Genomic DNA, 23,922 nt, shown 5'->3' on the forward strand with positions numbered 1-23,922 from the left:
TCCAACAGTTGAAACTAGGTCCTGGTAGACTGCGCCCGTTTGAGTCCCCCCTCGTCAGCTTTAGCGGTGACAGGGTATACCCCAAGGGCATTGTGACACTAAAAGTCACAATAGGTGCTTACCCGAAGCAGCAGACCCGTCATCTGGACTTCCTGGTTGTGGACTGCCCCTCTTCATACAATGTGATCATTGGGAGACCCACGCTCAACCGATGGAAGGCAGCAACGTCCACCTACTGCCTAAAGATAAAATTCCCAACCGAAGACGGAGTCGGTGAGGTAAAAGGAGACCAAGTTTTGGCCAGAGAATGCTACCAGGCCGTGTTGGCTGCAGGAGAAAACCACACATGGACGATCGAGAAAGAAAAAGAAGACAACATGGAAGCCCTGGAAACTGTGGAACTCGTTGAGGGGGAAAACTCAAAGGTGACGAGGATAGGTATAACCATAAGCCCCGAGATGAGGAATGAACTCGTCCGTTTCCTTAAAGGAAATTTGGACGTATTTGCATGGAGTCACGAAGATATGCCGGGTATACCATGCCAGGTAATCCAGCACGAGTTGAAGACAAATCCCGAGAAAAAACCCGTCCAGCAGAAACAACGAGTCTTTGCCCCCGAACGAAACCAAGCAATCACAGAAGAAGTTAACAAATTGTTGCAGGCAGACTTCATCTGAGAAGTCTACTATCCCGAATGGCTGGCCAACGTCGTGCTGGTGAAGAAAACAAATGGAAAGTGGCGAATGTGTGTGGACTTCACGGACCTGAACAAGGCCTGCCCGAAGGATAGTTTTCCCCTGCCGAGGATAGATCAGTTGGTAGACTCTACGGCTGGACATAAATTACTAACATTCATGGATGCATTTTCAGGTTACAATCAGATAAAGATGGCCGAAAAAGATCAGGAAAAAACTGCTTTCATCACAAGCCAATGACTCTACTGCTATAAGGTAATGCCCTTGATTTCGAAGAATGCGGGAGCTACGTACCAAAGGCGGTAAACAAGATGTTCGGCAAGCAAATTGGGAGAAATATGGAGGTATATGTGGACAACATGCTCGTCAAGAGCAAAGAAGAGTTGACTCACACGGACGACACAGGGAGAGACATTTAACACCCTCCGAAAATACCAGATGAAGCTCAATCCTAGTAAGTGTGTGTTTGGGGTAGCTTCAGGAAAGTTCTTAGGGTTTATGGTGTCCCAAAGAGGGATAGAAGCGAATCCAGAGAAAGTGCAAGCAATACTCAACATGGCATCACCAAAGACCGTCAAGGAAGTCCAAAAGCTCACGGGAAGGATAGCTGCACTCAATAGGTTCGTCTCTAAAGCGACGGACAAATGTCTCCCATTTTTCAAAACATTGAAGCAAGCCTTCGCCTGGACCGATGAATGTGAGGCAGCCTTTCAAGAGCTCAAGCGTTACCTCGGTAGCCCGCCCATCTTGAGTCCTTCAAAAGCAGGGGAAAGCCTTTATTTATACCTGGCAGCATCAACCACGGCCGTCAGTGCGGCCTTAATTAGAGAGGAAGATAAGAAGCAACTCCCAGTTTACTATGTCAGTCAAACCTTCCAATGGGCAGAGGCCAGATATCCCAGGATCGAGAAGATCGTTTTCGCCCTAATAGTGGCTTCACGAAAGCTACGACCATACTTCGAAGCACATCCTATCCTTGTAATGACGGACCAACCTATCCGAAAATCCATGAACAAACCTGAAGCAGCGGGCAGAATGGTCCAATGGGCGATTGAACTCGGCCGATTCGACATCGAATACCATCCTAGAACGGCGATCAAGGCGCAAGCTGCAGCGAGACTTCATAGCAGAATTCACCCTTCCAGAAGATGACGACGACCAAAAAGAGGTGGAACGGTGGACGATCCAGACTGACGGATCGTCAACCCAAAAGAGGGGAGGAGTAGGGGTCATTATAAACACCCCTGATGGAGAAAAACTCCAATATGGAGTCCAATTAAAATTCCCGGCAACCAACAACGAGGCTGAGTACGAAGGCATACTGACGGGACTGAGACTTGGCAAAGCCCTCGGGATTAAGAACCTGCTTATTCAGAGTGACTCGAAGCTGGCGATAGGACAGATCCGAGAAGAATATGAGGCAAAGGAAGAGAGGATGTAGAAGTACCTCAAGCTGATTAAATATTTAGCTAGTGGGTTCGATAAGTTGGATTTTGTTCGGATCCCGAGGAGCCAGAATGCTGCGGCAGACGAGGTCGCCAAAATGGCCTCGTCCGACGAAGAACTAACGAACAGTGAAATTCTAATGGAGATTCAGAAACACCCCAGCATCGAGGAAGTCCCAGTATTCTCCGTCCAGAGCGTAGGTGGTTGGATGGAACTGATCATCTCATATCTCCAAGACGGGCATCTCCCTAGTGACTCAGCGGAAGCCAGGAAGATTAAAGCAAGAGCGGCTAGGTTTACAATTTTGAACGATACCTTATACAAAAGAGGGTTTTCCCTGCCTTATCTGAAGTGCCTCGACGAGGAAGAAGCCAAGTATGTCCTTCACGAAATTCACGAAGGGATTTGTGGAGACCATGCCGGGCCTAGATCCCTGGTAAGCAAAGTTGTTCGCACAGGATACTTCTGGCCGACCATGCAGGCAGACGCCACGGAGCTCATCAAGAGATGCGACAAATGCCAGAGGTTCGGGAATGTCCAGAGGTTGCCAGCAGAAAAGATGACAACGATTACCTCCCCATGGCCGTTCGCACAATGGGGGATTGATATCATCGGCCCATTACCCCAAGGAAGAGGACAGGTAAGGTTCTTACTCGTCGCTATCGATTACTTCACTAAATGGGTCGAAGCAGAAGCAATGGCAACGATCACAGAAGCAAGAATCCGTGGCTTCGTGTGGAGAAATATAGTCTGCAGGTTCGGGATTCCAAGAACAATTATTTCAGATAATGGCCGACAGTTCGACAGCCAGGGATTCAAGGATTTCTGCTCGGGGCTAGGCATCAAGAATAAATTCTCGTCACCTGGACACCCGCAGTCAAACAGACAAATAGAAGTAACTAATCGAACCCTGCTCAGGATTGTCAAAGCCCGGCTAGACGAAGCTAAGGGCGCATGACCGAAAGAATTGCCCAATGTCCTGTGGGCCTACAGAACGACGGCAAGAACCCCAACGGGAGAGACACCTTTCAGGCTCACTTACGGCACCGAAGCTGTAATTCCCGTCGAGGTAGGCATGGCCAGCATCAGGCGAGAAGTGTTCCATGAGGAAGACAACGACGACCAACTTCGAATCAACCTGGATTGCTTAGACGAAGTTAGGGATAAGGCCTCGGACGTGACGAAGAAGTACCAACAGAAGATGAATGAATACTATAACAAAAGGGTCAAGCTCAGAACACTAGGAATTGGTGACCTCGTCCTACGCAAGGTGACTACTGCAACTAAAAACTCCGCCCACGGAAAGCTCGGTCCCACGTGGGAAGGACCTTATAGGGTCGTGCACTACTCCCGACAAGGTAGCTATCATCTGGAGACCCTAGACGGACAAAAACTCCCGCGACCCTGGAACATAGAACATTTGAAGAAGTACCACCAACAGATGTAAATCGAGAATGTACCAATTCGTCAAAATTAATGAAATAATGGTTCAAATGATGTGTTCGTATAGGTACCACGTCCCGGAGACCCAAAAAAAAAAAATGCTTAAGTAATAAGATTCTGCATCGACGGATGTACATTACTGACGAAGGCAAAAGAGAAAAAATGCCTCAGTAATAAGATTCCGCCCAGACGGATGTACGTTACTGACGAAGGCAAAAAAGTTAAAAATTTCGTCTAAGTAATAAGATTCCGCATAGACAGATGTACATTACTGACGAAGACATAAATCCAATTTTTGCCTAAGTTATAAGATTCCGTCTAGACGGATGTACGTTACTGACGAAGGCAAAAAAGTTAAACATTTCGTCTAAGTAATAAAATTCCGCATAGACGGATGTACATTACTGACGAAGACATAAATCAAATTTTTGCCTAAGTAATAAGATTCCGCCTAGACGGATGTACGTTACTGACGAAGGCAAAAAAGTTAAAAATTTCGTCTAAGTAATAAGATTCCGCATAGACGGATGTACATTACTGTCGAAGACATAAATCAAAATTTTCCCTAAGTAATAAGATTCCGCCTAGACGGATGTACGTTACTGACAAAGGCAAATAAGTTAAAAAATTTGTCTAAGTAATAAAATTCCGCATAGGCGGATGTACATTACTGACGAAGACATAAACAATTTTTTGCCAAAGTACTAAGACTCCGTATGGACGGATGTACGTTACTGACGAAGCCTTAAGTAATAACGTTCCCACCAAATGAACGTACATTACTGACGGATACAAAAAAAAATTTTTGACATATAAGAGAACATGTAAAAATAGATACGATATTATAGAAGCCTAAAAACCAAAGGCAATTGTTCGTACAAAAAAAAAGGAAAGAAGCCCATAAAACTCTGGGCTAAAAATACACATAGAAACTTTTAAAATGTTCTGGAAATTATGCCTTAAAACATATGGGCAAAAAAAAAAAAAAAAAAAAAAAAAAAAAAAAAAAAAAAGAGAGATGATTTTGGCTGGTCAAGAACAGGTTCAAATATCCGGGTCAACATCGTCCTCAGCTGGGACTTCAGGAGCAGGAGCTTCAACAACTGGAACATCAACAGCAGGAAGATCTCCAGGACCGTCAGCAGTCGCGGCTTGTGCAGCCTCGTCAGCCGAGATTTCCCTGTCTACTTCCTCTATGTCCAACGTCTCGAATGTCAATCCCGGAGAAGGGTGCTTGAGGCGGTACCTCCTTAAAAGCTCGAACCCCTTGAAGTACCAGCTGAAGAGCACAGAGTTGTACTCCTCCCGTCTGGCAGGAAACCTTCAATAGCTGCGGAGGCGACGACCTTGATCTTTTCCTTAGCGGTACTTGCCAGGCTCCCGTCCTTTTCAAGCACAAGCTGCTGCTCTACCTTCAGCTCGTCACTTAGCTTCTTGGCTTCCTCCCTGACTTGTTGGACATCCTCCATTGAAGCAATTAGCTCCCTCTTTAACTTTGAATTCTCCATCTCCAAGACCTTGATCCGGGAAAGCGAGGACTCAACCTTAGCATCCTGAGCAAGATACTCAGACGAAAGGTGAACAGTCTCCCCCAGCACCTAAAAAAAAAAAAAATTGTTCGGTTTCCACGATCGTCACTGACGACCGTGAAACCCGGGGGGCATCTGATGGGACTGACGAAGTTAGACATAGACGAGGTGATCTTACAGACGAACATGACCAGTTATCGGCGTCATCGGAGGAAGAGTTAATGTCATTAACTGCTGCTGATAAAGCCTCAACCGTTACAGGACCAGCTGGACAAACCAACGGGAAGGCATTAACGCCCATTACTCCCCTAAAGACGTTACAAGAAGAATCATTAATATCCCAACGGGTATAATCCCCAAGGGTATATAAAGGCCCTCACAACACCAAAACAAGGTACAAAAAAACAACATCACAACCTGAATCATTTTTATTGATATTTCGATTATTATCTTCTTCAATACTGACTTTATCATCGGAGGCGTTGTGGCAGGCACCACACCGGTGACCACTTGAGTAAGTTCTTGCTCCCGCAGGGTCGTCAGAGTACTTCCAGGAGCCATCTGGACAAATCCCAGCAAACCGACGAGATACTGCTTCATCACCCTTATTACATAATATGTAAGAAATAATTTATATTACACTCATTAAATAATAAAAACATTACTTATTATTAATTAAAATTATTAAAATAATATTTTAAAAAATTTACACATCGTACATATTATATTATATTATTTTTCCTTGTTATTATATCATAATATGTGTGTGTAAGGAAAAAAAAAAAGGAAAAAGAGGTGAACACGTTATAAAGAGAGAAAAAGACAAAAGGCAAAAAAAAAAAAACAAACAAACAAACAAATTATGAAGATCTGGCTAGAGCGAGTTGTGGAATACTGGAATATAGTGAAAAGGGAGGGAAAAAAAAAAAAAAAAAAAGATGCGTGATGGGGGCATTGTGGTGTAGTTGGTTGAGGGGCAGAAGTGTATAAAAGCATGGTTGCAGTAACATTTTTCATAAATCAACCCAGTTTTCTCCCCATTTTGAAGAGAAAACATTTTGGTGGGACGTGGAGAAAACACCCAAGCCTCACCACTTTTTTTTTCTCTCCCCTCCCAACCAAACAACCACTAAAAATGTTAGTTCTCCACTTTTCTCTTCTAGATTTTTCATCCTTCCTAAAATCTTCTCAAACAAACATACTCTCACTGTACCATTAATTAATTACTCTATCTATTCTCTTTATAAGTTATAATAGGTCGGACTCACATTATAAGTTATAATAGGTCAAACTCACACAACGTACACTACAAAGTTTTGAAACATTTTTAGAAGAAGAAAAAAAACCTGTACAACTACACACACAAACACAAATCATATAAATCAGAATCGAGAGAGATTCCACGTTATAGACAAAATACATAAATGGGTATGGAGGAAGAGAAAAATCAATATTAATGAGTCACTAACTCACTGGGTTAGAGTGCACAAATTATTAGGCAGGCCATAGCACATCAACCTTATTTTATAAAGTAAGGACACGTTTGATACACTGAATGAGAATTATGATATAAATGGTAATCTGTATTACTAAGAATAAAATGTGTTGTAATGGAACAACTAAACCTTATTCATAAGTTATATGTCTTAGAATTTTTTTTTTTTTTTTTAATTAGAGAGTGAGATGAGTTTTGTTTTGAAGATTTTTTATTTTTATAATTGTTATGTGCATATGGAAATTTTTTTTTTATTTGAAAATATATAATTTTATAAATTATTACAACTATTAAGTAATAACTATTACAACCACTTTAAAAATAAATGATTATTCCTCATTTCAAAAATAGTTATTTGTAAGAAATAATCATTCTCTGTAATAAAATATAATCAAACTATAGAATAGTCTAAATCATAAAAATAGTCATTATACATTACAGTACTTGTTAAAGTCTACTAAACATGCTCTAAGGAAAATAAAACAAACAAACAAATTTAATCCAACCACTTTAATCAGTCATCATTTGCCTAAAGTTCTTCATACCTAATTGGTCATTTTGTCACAAATTTGGAATGGGTTCACAACCCACATTTTTTTTTCTTGTTTCTTTCTTTCAATTTTTTAATGTCATGTATTGGACTCATAATTTGTTTTTATCTATATCACGGAATGGGTTTAAGACCCGTCTATCTCCTGTATTGCGGATTAAGCTCAGGGCCCATGCTTTTTCTTCCCAGGATCAAGGGTCATAGCCTACATCGATCATTTCTGTCATCTCTCATCGAATGGATCTTCCCAACAGTAAAAGATCATATTTACACAAATTGAATCATGGGAAAAAATGCCAATTACAAGATAGTCAAATTATTTGGGCCATTAGAACACAATCATTGCGATCTATTCTGCAATAACCAACTAATTAAAGAAATAAACGAGCCCTGCACCACACCAGTAAAATTAAGAGGACACAACACACAAAGATACAAATATATAGAGTAATAGGGAAGTGTGTCCTTAGCCAGCTAAGAATACAATGTAACTTCTCACCTGGCCAGTGCCTCAATGACAAACTAGGAACCCTCGGAAGTAAGAAACACCACAGCTTCAGCCACATGTCCTATGGCTCAAGTCATTAGGCAAGCCCATACCTCCCTAGTGTGGAGTCTACCCTCATGTGAGGGAGAAGAAACATGCACCGGAAACACAATATAACTTCTCACCTAGCCAATGACTCAATGACAAACTAGGAACCCTCGGAAGTAAGAAACGCCACAGCTTCAGTCACGTGTCCTATGGCACAAGTCATTAGGCAAGCCCATACCTCCCCCATTTTGTAAAGTTAGAAAAATGAGATTTTATTTTTATGGCCCGCATGTTTCTTGTATTGCAGATTGAGCTCAAGTGTCAAGGCTCTAGCTTTCCCTTCAAAGAATGAAGTTCAAATCTTCTGTCCCACTTTTTCTGCTCCACTCTATACTCCACCAATAAAAACTTGTCACGTGTTCACCTAATTAATTAAATACTACAATTAATTAATAACGGTAGCATTAATAAGTCAATAATGATAGTATTTAATTAATTAGATGAACACGTGGTAAGTTTTTATTGGTGGAGTATAGAGTGGAACAGAAAAAGTGAGACAGAAGATTTGGACTCGAATGAATGAGGCTAATGGCCTACACTATTTCTGTCATCTTTCATCGAAAAAAAAAGAAAAGAAAAGAAAGGAGATCATATTTATACAAAATGGGTCGTGGGGGAAATTACCAATTGCAAGATAGTTAAATTATTTGGGCCATTACAATCATTAGGCTCATACAGAAATCTTAGAAACTCAATTCTTGATGGGAAAATTTTTTCATTTTGGGTTGGCCACTAAAGACATAGGGCCCACTTATGATTATCTTAAATTCTAGAACTTGTGAGATGCAAAAATAGAGAAAATTTGTGCAACCAAACAATACACCACATATAAGATTTATGTGGCTTTGCAATGTGCTTACGACCACGAAAATGCAACATTTTTTATTAGGTCAAAGGGAAAAATATGGAGGCGATAGTACAATTTTTAATACATCAATCCAAAAAAGAGCCAAAATTTATTCCATTGGCCCAAGTCTTCATTCCATGGTTAACAAAACCTCACAAAACATCTCATTAATTTAAAATTGTAACGCTTTGAAGTTGAGTAAGGTCATAAATTGAATCAAACACAAAATCAGGCTTCACATAACCCAACAGAAATTGCTATTAAAATTAACAAGTGTGGCAACTAAATACAAAGTTAATACCAAGTGGCATATTTTAATCATCCAGTATTCTCAAATAGTAAAAAGGTAGATAAACAACATCTTTTAATCACGTCAGAGATCTCAAATGAACTTGATACACTGTCTTTGTTTCTTATGTCAACCATATTATCGAAAAAAGTGAGTATTTATTTCATTTTCAAAACTTTCATCTAATAATAATAATAAATAATAAATATAAATACCAAAAACAACAAAGAAATAGATAAACATAAAGAAAATAGCCATGTCAGAGCACAAAAACAGAAATTATCATACCATGAGGACGAGCAGTCGACTATGGTCTTTGTTCATAGACCCTATTCGTTGAGCCTATATCTAATACCCTTTTCTTATGCCTCTGACTTTCATGTAGGGAAATCTCTCCATCTATGAAATTGCTTATTCAAGTACGGCTACTTTTAGGTTACTACTATAAAGAGGTAGTTTGCTCTTAGCCATACTCGACTACCTTATACGTCTTCGATGAGGTAGTTTGCTCTTAGCCATACTCGACTACCTTATACATCTTCGATGTCACTAACTTTCTCACTTGCATCGGCGAAGAACCAAAGCCTTGTCTTTGTGAACCCCTTCTCTCATCTTTCAGTACAAGGAAGGTGTCCATCTATGGGGCAATCAATCCTAACAAACCTGACACCAACTTTATATATATTACCAGAAAAGAAAGAGTGCTTAGTGCTTAGTCCCAGATAGCAGCTCCTGATGAACTGCCCGGCTAGGCACGATCGCAGACAAACATAAATGGGGCAAGAAGCTGCCTGCCTTAGTGAGCGAGAAAAAGAGGAAGGGGAGGACGCTTTTGCACAAGAACAAGGGTTGAGTCATAGGGAATTGCTTGAGGAAGGCCCACATACCATTCCGAAAGAATGGAGTAGAGGCACCCCAACTTAGTGAGACGAGAATTGAGAATGCCTTGGGCACGTGGGAAAATGGCGAATCGGTACAGGGAAGCATCCCACCTTTAAAAGCTAACACAGGCGTCAAGGTATCCCGCTTTTTGACATACAATAATGGGGCCAATCAGGAAGAGGCCCGCAGGAGACTGACTTTGGAGGGCAGTACGAGAACCCCACCCTTTTCTTAATAGATCAACCAACCCAAAAGTTTTATCTTTTTGGTTTAAAAAAAAAAACAGATAAAAGATGACCAGGACAATCACTCTTTTCTCCCTAGCTATCGGCCATTTTATTTTGCTTAAAGCTTAATGCATGTGTATTTTTACACGTGATTCCCTCCTATATTTAAAGTGTCTGAAATAACCACATAGCAAATATTACTTATCTAAAAAATTCACATTGAATGGGAAAAATAGCACATTTGTCATGACTTATCTCAAAAATTCATGACTTACTTTTTCAGTCTTGTGCAACAGCATAAGTCATGACTTATCTCAAAAATTCACATTTGGATGGGAAAACTCTGAGTTTAATTTTAAATTAATGACTTATTGACCGTCCTAAAAAAAATCTGACCGTCCTAAAGAAAACCTTGAACACACTAATTAAAAATTTGAGTCCATTCATCTCCAAAAAAATATAAAATAAGTCCACTAAAAATAAAATTTTATCCTTCCATAACTTTGGTCCGTTGAAGGTTAATTTTAGAAATTTGCATTAAAAACGTATTTTTAGATCAATATCTCAATTGTCAAACCACAATTTTATCAATTATTTTATTGTGATTTTTTAAATTTTGTTTTCAGAAGGCTTGTTTTTAAATCGTTATTTTTTTTAAAAAAATGAATACATTTTTTCAAACAGTTAATCTGTTAGTGCTTGCTTTAATCTTTAGTTGAATTTGTTATATTTGTGTGGTACATTTTGTACATAACACATATGCACTAAAAACTGTCTGGATGCTTTATTAAAAATGATTAATGTAATGGTTGAATGCCTAAGTTAAATATATTAAATGAACTTATATTTTATTCTTTATATTTTTTTATATAAGATAAAATTTTTACTCTAACCTAATCTAACTGTATATGTGTGTGAAGCTCCCTCCTAGAGACTTGAACCTCAGCCTTTGCCCTCCATACCCCACAAGTATTTATACTTGTGAAGTGACCATGCCACCGCACCAAGGGTGTGCGGTGGTATTCTTTTGCTAACACTATGGACAAATTTCTTATAAAGAAATAAATTGTATTGCAAGATTCATCTTCTAAGTAAATTCATATTGCTTGAATAATTTTCTTCAGATTCTAGGATATGAGAAAGGGTCTCATATTTTCATTTTAATGATCTAGATAAATAAGAAGAGCATATTTAGAAAGAGGTTCTTCTTAACCTCTTAGCCATGATTTCTCTATATAATATAGATAGATAGTGGAGCGTTGTATCAATTCAATCCTTATGAGTTTAAAAATACAAAAATTGGTTGGAACAAATCGTAAAAAAAAAAAAATGATGATGCATTTTGTTTATATTGTCACTTATTTAGAAAAGATGTTGGTAGATGAATTATTGCTTAATTATTTATGTACATTAAAAAAGATGTAGCTAATAGCATTGAAAATAAAGTTATCATACAACTATTTTAAAATATGAAAACTCACAAAATGGAAATTCTAAACTTAACACATTTGCATTTTTTTTTTTTTTTGAGATGTCAATATATTATTATTATTATTATTATTATTATTATTATTATTATAAAATTGAATCCTAATAACCACCTTAAAGAAAATTCCTTGAGTTGCCGCAAGGAAAATTGAACCACTAGGGCATTCTCGATTTGGAGCAAAAACTACTGTAACTTTATAACACCAGTACACACTTCTTATTCTTTTTCGATAATCAACACCATGACACTTTATTACAGACTTTTAAAAAGCTCAAGTTATTTCATTATTACATCTAATACAGTCTATTATGCAATAACTAACTTAAGCAACAAACGAGCCTCGAACCACACTAGTAAATTCTTGCATGCGCTCAGTGTATGAGACTTATTATGACGCCCTGGCATAATGGACCCACAGATACACCCAGCGTATAAGACACCACAGCCACCACACCAGTAAAATTAAGAGGACACAGTACACAAATAAACAAACATATAGTAGTATTCTAAATTATAAAACATTGGAGATGGATTACTAGCCAACTCTTAAACTGTATGTTTAAACCCAGCATCTATCACCAAATTATGGCCAGTGACAAATTGGGAATCCTCAGAAGCAAGGAACACCACAGCGTCCGCCACATTTTTTGGCATTAGCAACCCACCTTTCAAGTACGAACTTGACTCTTGCATCTTACCTACCTCCTCATCATTTTCCAACCTCATCGTGTCCTTCATTAATGGCGTCCCAACTACCCCTGGTGAAACACAATTCACACGTATCCCATATGAACCCACCTGCAGGCTCGCTGACCTCACCAACCCTAACACTGCATGCTTCGACATAGTATAGTCGACAATGCCATAGGAAACAACACTTGCCGACACGCTCGCTGTGCAAATTATGCTCCCCTTCACGTGCCCTTCCACCATCGCCTTCACCGCGTGCTTCACACACGCCACCATCCCGCGGGCGTTCACCGCCATGAGCTTGTCGTAAGCCGACAAGTCTATGTCGAACACGCTCTGCTCGCGCGTGTAGGTCGCTCGACCCATGCCCGCATTGCTGAACATGATGTCGAGGCATCCGTACTTATTGACTGTCGAGTCTACCAACGTTCTCACCTGTTCCTCGTCGCTGACATCGCAATGAACATAGCTGCATATGTTGAGGCTGATAGATGCGGCGACGCTTTGGCCCATTTCGTCTTGGACGTCTGCGATAACGATGGCTCTTGCGCCATGAGTGGCAAAATGGCGAGCTGTGGCTTCGCCTATGCCGCTGGCTCCGCCAGTGACTATGGCCACCTTGCCTTGGAGCTTGTTCTTTGGCGCTGTGGAGCCTGTCATTTCGTTTGTTTGTGTAAATCAGGTGATTGAATATCTTTGCTATGCCAAAAATGATAATTATATACTAGCCTTTTAAGTACCTCTTTTTTTTAAATAAATTAATAATTTAAATCCATTAGAATTTGAAATTAGTACATTTTTCAATCACGAGGGTGTGATAAGTAAATTATTTCATTCAAAACACAAAACACTCATTACATTTTTAGGTATTTTTATAATTGAAAAATGCAGTAATTTTAAATTATAATAAATGCAAATTATTAACTTTTACACAAAAAAATAAATAAAATAAAAGAGCAATTTGAAAACCATTGATAATATTTTGTAGGCAATGTTTTAGTGACAATTAAAGACGTATCTACTTATTTAAAAAAAAGTGTATATATCTATTTAGTAGTTTAGTTTTATTTTGATAACTGATGATGCAAAGAAAATCAGTAGGTTGGATGCTTCAGACTGGAAAGGACTACTGGTTCTCTTTGCGGCCTGAAAAAGAAAGAAAAGCGAATCAAAGGCGACCGGGGCTGCCGGCCAAAAACCCTCCGATGACAAAGTTAGTTTTTCCCTCTATGTTATCTGAGTTCCAACTTTTTTGGAATAAAAACTGAACATACTTTGGCCTTGTCTGAAACAGCCTTTATATAGTGTTCTTATAGGCGGTTATCAAAATTGGAACTTCTCCTGGATTCAAGGAGAGGTAGAAATCAAACGTAACTTTCATAACCATTTGGAAGTTATGTTTTTGTTTCACAACGGATAATTGGCGGTTATGCGTGGGATAAGGGATTATCACATCTTATTTGGAGATTTTCCTAAGTGTGATACCCTCGTCCTGGAGTTCCTCAGTTGGGTGTGCTTTGGTACACGCGCAGGGGCTGTTTCATCTATCGGGCAAATTCCTTCAAGACGAGGCTGTCGGCACTCTGGACGAGTGAATCACTGGTGGTGCTTACCTCGTCCAGAGTTCTTCCTACCTGGACAAGGTAGCTGAAGGTAGGTCAAGAAGGGTGTTTACAATTCCAAACTGGACATGGACGACCTTTATGGACGACTTGGAGATAGGAAAAATCAATACCCCATCAGTTGCCCCCTTGTTTAAGGGTCGTCCAAAGTTCTTCGGTTTTTTGACACACTTCAACATATTATCCCACGTGCCTCAAGGTAGAGGGTGGGGCTTTAAAGGCCACCACATTGTGCCACGTGTCATCATTTACTTGGATAACCGTCATGTCGATTTGAGTTTTTGAGGAAGTTGCCACGCGGCTCTCCCTAATTGGATATTTCGTTTCAGGCCTTACTTTTCAACGCCTATAAATAGTGGATTTCCTCCCATACCCTCTCCATTTTTCAAATTTCCTTGTTTGACATCTCTCGTCCGTTGCCTCGTCTAGGAGTATTCCAGCGTCCCTAGTTTCCGTCGTCTAGAGCCAGGTATTTTCTCTACGCTCGTCTTTAGGTTTCCCTTACATTTCCACAATGTCCGAGGTTTTTTCTTCGTCTAGCAATAGTGTTAATAGGGAGATAGACGAGTATTGCAACACAACTAGCTATAGTGGTTCTAGTAGTGATAGCAGTAGTAGCGGTGGCAATACTACGGACGAGTATATCTCTAAGGTTCCATTAGAAGTTTTCCAGGAAGAGTTTAGGACGAGAGTGATATCAGGGTCCAAGGCTGGCCCCTCTAGTGCTCCCTCGTCCACTCAGAAGGACGAAGTTGTTGAGACCGTTTATAGCCGTGCCGTAGGGACTCCGGCTAGGACGGACGAGAGAAAATTAGCATCTCTTCGAAGCTGGTACCAAATTCCAGACGAGCTAAATCCTAGATTGGGCGTCCGTGATGAATGGTGTTGCCAACCTCATTTTGGCATTGGGGTTTACGAAGCCTATCTCCTTGGGGGTCTTAGGCTTCCTCTCAACGCTTTTGCTAGGGAAGTACTTACTAGGTTAGGTATAGGTTTATGTCAGCTAAATCCTAATGCATGGAGACTAGTTGTTTCTATGCAAGTTTTGTGGAGAGAGGTTTTCAAAGGGGATTGTCCTCTTACCGTGGACAAATTCCTTTTTTGTTATAAACCCTCTGAAATTAGTCAATCTCGTGGCTTTTACCAATTCACGGCCAGGAGAAAAGACTGTAGGATAATAAAATCTCTGGTTACCTCAGATAGGAGTTGGAAGACAGAGTTTTTCTTCGTCTCAGGTTTTTGGGCAGGACGCCCTGTTGATGTGAGCAGGGATTCATTTCCTCCATATACAAGGGAGTTAGGGAACCTTCGTCCTGAAGGTATGCTCACCATTACCGTAGCATCACCTTTATTACATATCTTTCTGGGCTAATCTCTTCGTCCTTATTGCAGGTGTTAGAAGGCCGTCGTTGAGCAAATTTTATCTAGGACGCGTTCAGAAGGCTCGTCTTCATCCAGAGAGGGACTTCCATTCCTTGGTTACCCTCCAGCATCTTGCGACTTGGGGACTTGGCCCAGAGCCCTCTCCAGAAGCCTTAGCCCATGAGATCATAGTTCGTCGTCGTGAGTTCTCGTCTTGCATTTCCCCCTTCTTCTTCTTTTTCTTTTTTTGTCGTCTTAGACGCATTCGTTGACTTATTCACCTACATTCATTATTATTGTTTTTTATTTTAGGGATGGCTACCATGAAGGAAAACAAAGGCAAAGGGGTCACGGACGAACGTGGCAAGCAAGACTCAGAGGCTAGGGCTCGTTCTGCTGTGGGCGATAAGAGGAGCCTGTCAAAGGCCATCAATCTTGAAAACCTCCCCAGCCGGAGAGCCAAGCACAGAAAGTCGTCCAAGCCTGGGGTCATCTCTTCCGTTGCCCCCGTTCCCCCTCCTCAACCACCGTCTGTCCAAATCTTCGACGTGGAGTCGTCTGAGCCTGCTCCCACTCCACCGTCCAAGACCGGCGTTCCTGCCTCGTCCTAACCTCCCGTTGACGTTGTACCCAACCTTCTTGAGAGTGAGGGCTTGGCTTGGGAGAGGTTCCAACAGGCAGTGTCTGACGAGGACGTGGTTGCATGCTATAACATGTCCCTGAAAGATTTTGAGCACTCGGGTGTCCACGATCTTTTCAAGGTAACTGATACAAATATGTTCTCGTCATTAGTCTTTTTTTTTTTTTTTTTTTTTTTTTTTTGCTCGTTTACTTTGCTTGATACAAAAATTCTTATTTGTTTGTGCAGGCCATGTCCAAGTTTATAGCTGCGTCCAGGTAGGCTACTAAGCTGGACAGGACGAGGCTGCTGTTGGAGAGGAGGATCAAGGAGGTCAAAGATGAGTGCAAGGGCTGGGCTAAGACGGCTGCCGAGGCGAAAGACGCGGCCAAGGGTTTGCTGAACCTCGTCGAGGAACTAAAGGCTGATATAGTGGAAAAGGACTCTTGTCTTGACCACTTTCATGAGAAGATCGACAAGCTAAGCAATTCCCTTGTGAGGGCTAAGGACGAGGCCGTGGAGGAATTTAGGGCTTCGAAGCAATTTACTGACCTTCTGGACGCCAACTATGCAGCTGGATTTGAAGACTTTCGCATGGAGGCGAAAGAAAAGTTTTCAAAAGTTGATTTCAGTCCTATCGTCCTTCAACTTGGAGGTGCTGCTAGTTCTTTTCTTCAGACCAGCTCTGAGGATGTCAACGTTGAAGACGATGCCTCGACCAAGCCTGCTCAAGACGACCCTGATGCCTGATGCCTTCGTTATTTGAAGATTCTCATTGTTCAAGTGTTTTTTTTTTTTTTTTTAAATGTATAAGGGTACACTTATCTCGTCTGAAATACTTTTGACGAGTTTATAAACAATTGCCTTTCCAGGCTTATTTCTCAAGGGTTTTTGGACGGTGGTCGTTCACCCTTTATTGTCTAATGAATGTTTATCTTCGCTTTATCATTATTGTTGTTCCATGGACGAGTTTGTGTATTATTTTCTTATTCAATTGCCTTTTAAGCAATGTTCCTAAGTGTTGGGTGATTGTTTACATGATGCCCTTATGGACGACTTGCTTAGGACGATGATGATCATTTTGTCTGCCCTTTAGGCTATCATTACTCGTATTTTCACGAGTTTGTAATCGTCTCGACCATATGCTCGTCGTTGTGATGCATGTGTTAATGCCTACTTTCTTTCTTAGACGGGTAGGCCCTGGCTAAGGAAAGCTTGGACGAGCATGCCTTAGCATTTTTTTTCTTTGCTTTATCCTCGTTTAAAGGAAAGCTTGGACGAGCATGCTTTAGCATTTTTTTTCTTTGCTTTATCCTCGTTTAAAGGAAAGCTTGGACGAGCATGCCTTAGCATCTTTTTTTTTTCTTTGCTTTATCCTCATCATTTTTTAAGGAAAGCATGGACGAGCATGCCTTAGCATTTTTTTCTTTGCTTTATCCTTGTTTAAAGGAACTCTTAGACGAGTTAGTCTTCGTCCAGAGATTTTACTTGTCTAAGGCTTTTTCCTCGTCCGTGGGTATTATCAGGGACACTGGAATTCAAATACATAAGATATCCAAACCATATTATTACATGAACATTGTTCACAAACTTGGCACATGCTTATAAGCTAGTGCCTTATTAAGATACTCAAGTACATAGCATCGTCTTTCATAAGCTAGTGCCTTATTAAGTAGTGCAAAAGTTTAAGAACTAGTGCACTTTTATTCATAACACACCATAACAGTAGTAAAAGCAAAAGTAGATATAAACAAACACACAAATCACAACTGTAATTTTGCCACTGACTTCCCTCGTCCTTGCTCATCACTGATAGTACCTTCGCAGATGTTCCACGTTCCAAGGATGTTCTAACTTCCGCCCATCCAGGGCTTCCAGGTAGTAGGACCACTGCCTTTTGCAGTTGATTACCCTGTAGGGTCCTTCCCAATTGGGTCCCAGTTTTCCATGAGCTGGGTTCCTGGTCGCCAAGGAGACCCTTTTGAGGACAAGGTCCTCGACACTGAACCGTCTGGGTTTTACCATGGCGTCATGCTGTCTAGCCATGAGATTTTTGTACCTTGCCGTCCTTTGCTCCGCATCCATTCTTACCTCATCAATAAGATCGAGGTCAAGGCGAAGTTGTTCCCCGTTGTCTTTCTCCTGGTACTTCATCACTCGGTGACTTGCCATATGGACCTCCACTGGTATAACAGCTTCACTCCCATAGGCTAGTTTAAAAGGGGTCTCTCCTGTCGGAGTTCGTGCAGTCGTCCTATAGGCCCAAAGAACACCTGGCAGCTCGTCTGGCCATATCCCTTTTGCCCCCTCAAGCCGAGTCTTGATGATTTTCAGCAGGGATCGGTTTGCTACTTCTGCTTGCCCATTTGCCAGTGGATGGGAGGGTGAAGAGTAGTGATTCTTGATTCCAAAATGATTGCAAAAGTCCTTGAAGGGTGCGTTGTCAAATTGACGCCCGTTGTCAGATACTAATACCCTGGGTACTCCGAACCTGCATAGGATACCCTGTCGGAGTTCGTGCAGTCGTCCTATAGGCCCAAAGAACACCTGGCAGCTCGTCTGGCCATATCCCTTTTGCCCCCTCAAGCCGAGTCTTGATGATTTTCAGCAGGGATCGGTTTGCTACTTCTGCTTGCCCATTTGCCTGTGGATGGGAGGGTGAAGAGTAGTGATTCTTGATTCCAAAATGATTGCAAAAGTCCCTGAAGGGTGCGTTGTCAAATTGACGCCCGTTGTCAGATACTAATACCCTGGGTACTCCGAACCTGCATAGGATATTCTTCCATATGAAATTTTTCACGTTCTGCTGAGTGATTGCTGCAAGAGGCTCGGCTTCTACCCACTTGGTAAAGTAATCTATTCCTACCACAAAAAATTTCATCTGCCGGATTCCTACGGGGAAAGGACCCAGGATATCCAGGCCCCACTATGCAAAGGGCCATGGGGCCATCATTGGGGTCTGGTATTCTGACGGCTGTCTAGGCACATTGCTATAACGCTGGCATTGGTCACATACCTTGACATAGGCTTTAGCGTCTGCCTGCATTGTTGGCCAATAGTAGCCGGCACGGACGACCTTATGGACAAGGGACCTTGCCCCTGAATGATTTCCACACGATTCTTCATGAACTTCCCTTAGAACATAGTTTGACTCGTCAGGAGCCAAGCATCTTAAGTAGGGTTGGGAAAAGCCTCGCTTGTACAACACTTCATTAATGAGGACATACTTGGCCGACCTGACCCTTAACTTTCTCGCCTCATGTTTTCCCTCATTTCATCCATGGCTTTTCTCATCTGGTCCATTTCTTTTTCCAAGTGCGGCACCCTTCTTGAAGCGGTACCCCTTGTTTGATCTTCGGACTCTACATTTTCCCCTCCTCTTTCCTGACTTGGGGCCCTTCCCTCCATGTGTCCTTGACGCTGCCTCCTGAGGTTGATCTCCCTATTCAACTCCTGGTTCTGACGTGTCAGTTCTGCCATAGCGGCAGCCGTGGATTGTATGTGCTGAATAGAAGGTGGTTGCATTACAGGTGTCGATCTGCGATCGCGAAGGGGATTGCTGGAAGCATCCCTACTCTCCTAGTGGCCTGGGCTGGTAGACCTTGATCTTGTTCGAACCATTCAGCCTTTTGTCTGGGATAGAATAACTCTTCCCCACAGACGGCGCCAACTGATGATGCAAAGAAGATCAGTAGGCTGGATACTCCGGACTTCAAAGAACTACTGGTTCTCTCTGCGGCCTGAAAAAGAAATAAAAGCGAATCAAAGGCGACCGGGGCTGCCGGCCAAAAACCATCCGATGGCAAAGTTAGTTTTTCCCTCTATGTTATCTGAGTTCCAACTTTTTTGGAATAAAAACTGAACATACCTTGGCCTTGTCTGAAACAGCCTTTATATAGTGTTCTTATAGGCGGTTATCAAAATTGGAACTTCTCCTGGATTCAAGGAGAGATAGAAATCAAACGTAACTTTCATAACCGTTTGGAAGTTATGTTTTTGTTTCACAACGGATAACTGGCGGTTATGCATGGGATAAGGGATTATCACATCTTATTCGGAGATTTTCCTAGTGTGATACCCTCGTCCTGGAGTTCCTCAGTTGGGTGTGCTTTGGTACACGCGCAGGGACTGTTTCATCTATCGGGCAAATTCCTTCAAGACGAGGCTGTCGGCACTCTGGACGAGTGAATCACTGGTGGTGCTTACCTCGTCCAGAGTTCTTCCTACCTGGACGAGGTAGCTGAAGGTAGGTCAAGAAGGGTGTTTACAATTCCAAACTGGCCATGGACGACTTGGAGATAGGCAAAATCAATACCCCATCAAAAACCATTGATAATATTTTGTAGGCAATGTTTTAGTGACAATTAAAGACGTATCTACTTATTTAAAAAAAGTGTATATATCTATTTAGTAGTTTAGTTTTATTTTGATAACTATTGGTAGTTTTTTCTTTTTTTGATATTTTGTTTTGTTTTTGGATAAACAAGCTTTTTTTAAAGGAAAAAAACAACAGCAAACGTGGGTTGTTTAACTTATTTTTCTATTTAAAAAAAAACATATAGTTACTTTGAAGAAGTAGATTAGTGGAAGAATGTTCCTATTTTGTAGGCAATGTTTTAATGCAAGTTAAATATGAATTTTTACTGGACTATCTATTAGTTTTATCTCTACTTAAACTTAGAAGTGTAGAGATATTTTGGAATAAAAAAATCCGATTCAAACAGAGAAGTTCCTTAAATAGTAGTATAGATATTAATCTTTCATTTGTTATGTGCTACTTTTAGCCAACTATTCACAAGAAAGGTCGTTCCAAGTGTAAGGGTTTACACCCTCCAATTCTGCCACGTCAGATTCTTGGTTCACTCCAAATATAGAGCAGAGACGAGAGTTTTGCAGTGATTTGCTATGTTATCTCAAACCTGCGGGTGAAATCATAATGGTTTCCCCCTTATGAGTTGCCAAGAAATGACTGACAGGAAAATATCACTTTAATCAATGGCTACCTGAAAAATGTTATATATAATGCCGAAAAATTAAGTTAGATGTTCATTTGTTGCATCTTACTATGTTAGCACTTTTTTTCAGCAAAAAATACTTTTAGCATTTACATCCGACTCTTCCTATCTTTATTTAATAAAAATTAACAAATTACATACAAAATTGGTTCTAAATCTAGTCTGAAAATTTCAATTTTTTGTAACTCTCTCTCTCTCTCTAGGAATTTTCTTCAAAATGGTCATTAAGAAACTTAAATTTAAAAATAATAATAATAATAATTGAATATATTAACGTCACAAAAAACACGCAAATATATAAAATTTAAAATTTTCATTTTACAAGTTTTCATATTTTAAAATCATTGTATGATAACTTCATTATTAATACTATTTGATAGGGTGCTGATTTAGCCTATCTCCAAGTCGTCCATAAAGGTCATCCATAACCCGGCTACCATCGTAAACACCCTCAGGAACTTACCCAGAATTACCTCGTCCGAGGAAGAAGAGTTCTGGACGAGGTAAGCATCACCAGAATGATGCACTCGTCCAGATCGCTAATAACCTCGTCCTGAAAGAATTCGTCTGTTAGACGAAACAGCCCCTGCGCATACCAGTACACATTCAAGGAGCCCCAGGATGAGGGTACCATACTTAGGAAAATCTCCGAGCATGATGCGACAATCCCTTATCCCACGCATAACCGCTAGGTATCCGTTGTGGAACAGAAGCATAACTCCCAAACGGTTATGCAAGTTACACTTGATTCCTACCTCTCCTCGAATCTAGGGGAGGTTCCAATCTTGATAACCGCCTGTAAGAACACTATAAAAGGGCTGTTTCAGACAAGGCCAAGGTATGTTCAGTTTTTACTCCAAAAAAGTTGGAACTCAGATAACATAGAGGGAAAAACTAACTTTGCCATCGGAGGATTTTTGGCCGGCAGCCCCGGTCGCCTTTGATTCGCTTTTCTTTCTTTTTCAGGCCGTAGAGAGAACCAGTAGTTCATTGACGTCCGAAGCATCCAGCCTACTGATCTTCTTTGCATCATCACTATTAGCTGCATAATTTCCAATGTACACAACTAAGTAATCATTCATTTACATGCATCTTGTCTAAATAATTAATACTATAAAAAAAATGCATCCTCTTTTTATTTTTTATTTTTTATTTTTTATGACCCATTCCAACCAATTTTTGTATTCTTTAAACCAATAAGGATTTAATTGATGCAACGCTCCACTAGGCTAAGGGGTTGACAAGAACCTCTTTGTAAATATACTCTTCTTATTTCTCCTAATCATTAAGATGAAAATATGAGACTTTTTCTCATATCCTAGAATCCGAAAGAATATTATTCAAGTCAATTCAAATTTGCTTAAAATATAAATCTTGCAATACAATTTATTTTCTAATAAGAAATTTGTCTATAGTGCTAGCAAAATTAAAAAATGATAAATTATAAGTTCATTCAATATATTTAACTTAGGAATTCAACCATTACATTAATCGTATTTAATAAAGCATTTAGACATTACTTTAGAGCATATGCATTACGTACAAAATGCCCTACATAAATCCTAAAAATTCGAATAAAGACAAGCAAGCACTAATAGACTAGATGTTCGACAAAATGTGTTTATTTTTTAAAAAAATAGCGATTTTATAATATGCCTTTTGAAAATACAATTTTAAAAGTCACAATTAAATATTTGATAAAATTGCGGTTTGACAATCAAGCTATTGATCTAAAATTGCTGTTTCACTATAAATTACTAAAATTAACCTTTAATGAACCAAAATGGTAAAATTTTATTTTTGATGGACTCAAATTTTTATTTAGGGTGTTCAAGGTTTTTTTTTAGGGAGGTCAATAAGCTATATTAATTTAAAATTAATTTTTTAAGGTATATAATTTTTTTTCCTCAAGTAAGACCACCCACACCAACACATAGAGCCACCCCTCCTCTTTCTCAATGTTCGTTGGCCAGGGAGCATAGGTGGCCATGCCTTTGTAATAAAATATTATTTTTCTAATCACTCATTGCAATGCCTTTGTAACTTATAAAAAGTGTCATATTTGAGTGGCTTAATGAATATATCTGTCAGTTAATATGTAACTTCACAAACTCAAGTTGAACTTTCTTTTTAGCTTAATTACATTCCCAAATAAATTGATACCTTGTATGTATTAATATGCTTACTTTGGTCACTAAATAATTAATTATTTCCTATTGTCAATGTTGACTTATCTTTTTTTTTGTCACTCAATTGCCATCACTCATCACTCATTACTTATTATTCATCACTCATCACTTTAAAATACTACACCCGTTTGGCACCATCACTCAATATTTTTCACACTGTTTATGGGTCCCATACTTGTCACTTGGTGCAGCTTTTTTTTTTTTCCAGTACCCAGATCACCCGAACCCAATGGAAAAAAAAAAAACAAAAAAACCCGAACCCAAGGGAAAAAAAATGAAGAACTGAAGAGGGAAGACATCAAACCCAGTGGAAAAAAAAAAAAAAAAAAAAGAACTGAAGAGTGAAGACCGAACCCAGTGAAGAAAAAAAAAGTCAGTTGGTCAAAAGGTGCAGCTGAGTTATGACTAGTGGGTCTCCCATGTGTGTTTATTTACGGAAATGCCATTGAGTTATGAGTTATAGAAATTGAAAACAGTCAAAATGTGTTTTCAGTTTCTATAACTCACAATTCAAAAATCAGAGAATTAAGTGATGGAAACAAAGTTATGGAAACAGAGTTATAGTACTCCCAAATAGACTTCTCGCTATGGGTCCCACCATTTTTGAGTTATGAGTTATAGAAACAGAGTTATGAATTATGAAAATTGATGATCCAAACAGCCCCTTATTTTCCACAAATATCTAGTTTTTTTTTTTAGAAACACAAATATCTAGTTAGCTTCTTCTTACGTACACTATATGTTGCTTCTTCAATAAGTTTATAAGCCAAATCCCATGACAAACAATTGAAGTTGCAAATACATAGCTTCATAAGTAGAAAGTGTTAAAATTGGTTTCTTCTTGAAATCCTTGTAAATGCAATATCATCCATATATTATGATGATGCGAAGAAAATCAGTAAGCTGGATGCTTTGGACTTGAAAGGACCACTTGCTCT

The 23,922-nt window shown here is 39.9% G+C and overlaps 2 protein-coding genes across 2 annotated transcripts; one reads left to right on the forward strand and one right to left on the reverse strand.

The window, feature by feature from the left end:
- Positions 1 to 3,216: 3,216 nt before the first annotated feature.
- Positions 3,217 to 3,588, forward strand: LOC142632868 (uncharacterized). The gene has a single exon (XM_075807188.1). It carries the CDS (start codon positions 3,217 to 3,219, stop codon positions 3,586 to 3,588), a length of 372 nt encoding a protein of 123 aa, XP_075663303.1.
- Positions 3,589 to 12,033: 8,445 nt separating this feature from the next.
- On the reverse strand, positions 12,034 to 12,837 carry LOC142632869 ((+)-cis,trans-nepetalactol synthase NEPS1-like). The gene has a single exon (XM_075807189.1). The coding sequence runs from the start codon at positions 12,835 to 12,837 to the stop codon at positions 12,034 to 12,036; it is 804 nt and encodes a 267-aa protein (XP_075663304.1).
- Between the last annotated feature and the right edge of the window lie 11,085 nt (positions 12,838 to 23,922).

Source organism: Castanea sativa, chromosome 4 (assembly GCF_040712315.1).
Source record: "Castanea sativa cultivar Marrone di Chiusa Pesio chromosome 4, ASM4071231v1".
Lineage (NCBI taxonomy): Eukaryota > Viridiplantae > Streptophyta > Magnoliopsida > Fagales > Fagaceae > Castanea > Castanea sativa.

What these genes read in the sequence shown, in the direction of transcription:
- LOC142632868 (XM_075807188.1), top strand. Translation starts at nt 3,217, where the DNA reads ATGGCCAGCATCAGGCGAGAAGTGTTCCATGAGGAAGACAACGACGAC.
- LOC142632869 (XM_075807189.1), bottom strand. Translation starts at nt 12,837, where the DNA reads ATGACAGGCTCCACAGCGCCAAAGAACAAGCTCCAAGGCAAGGTGGCC.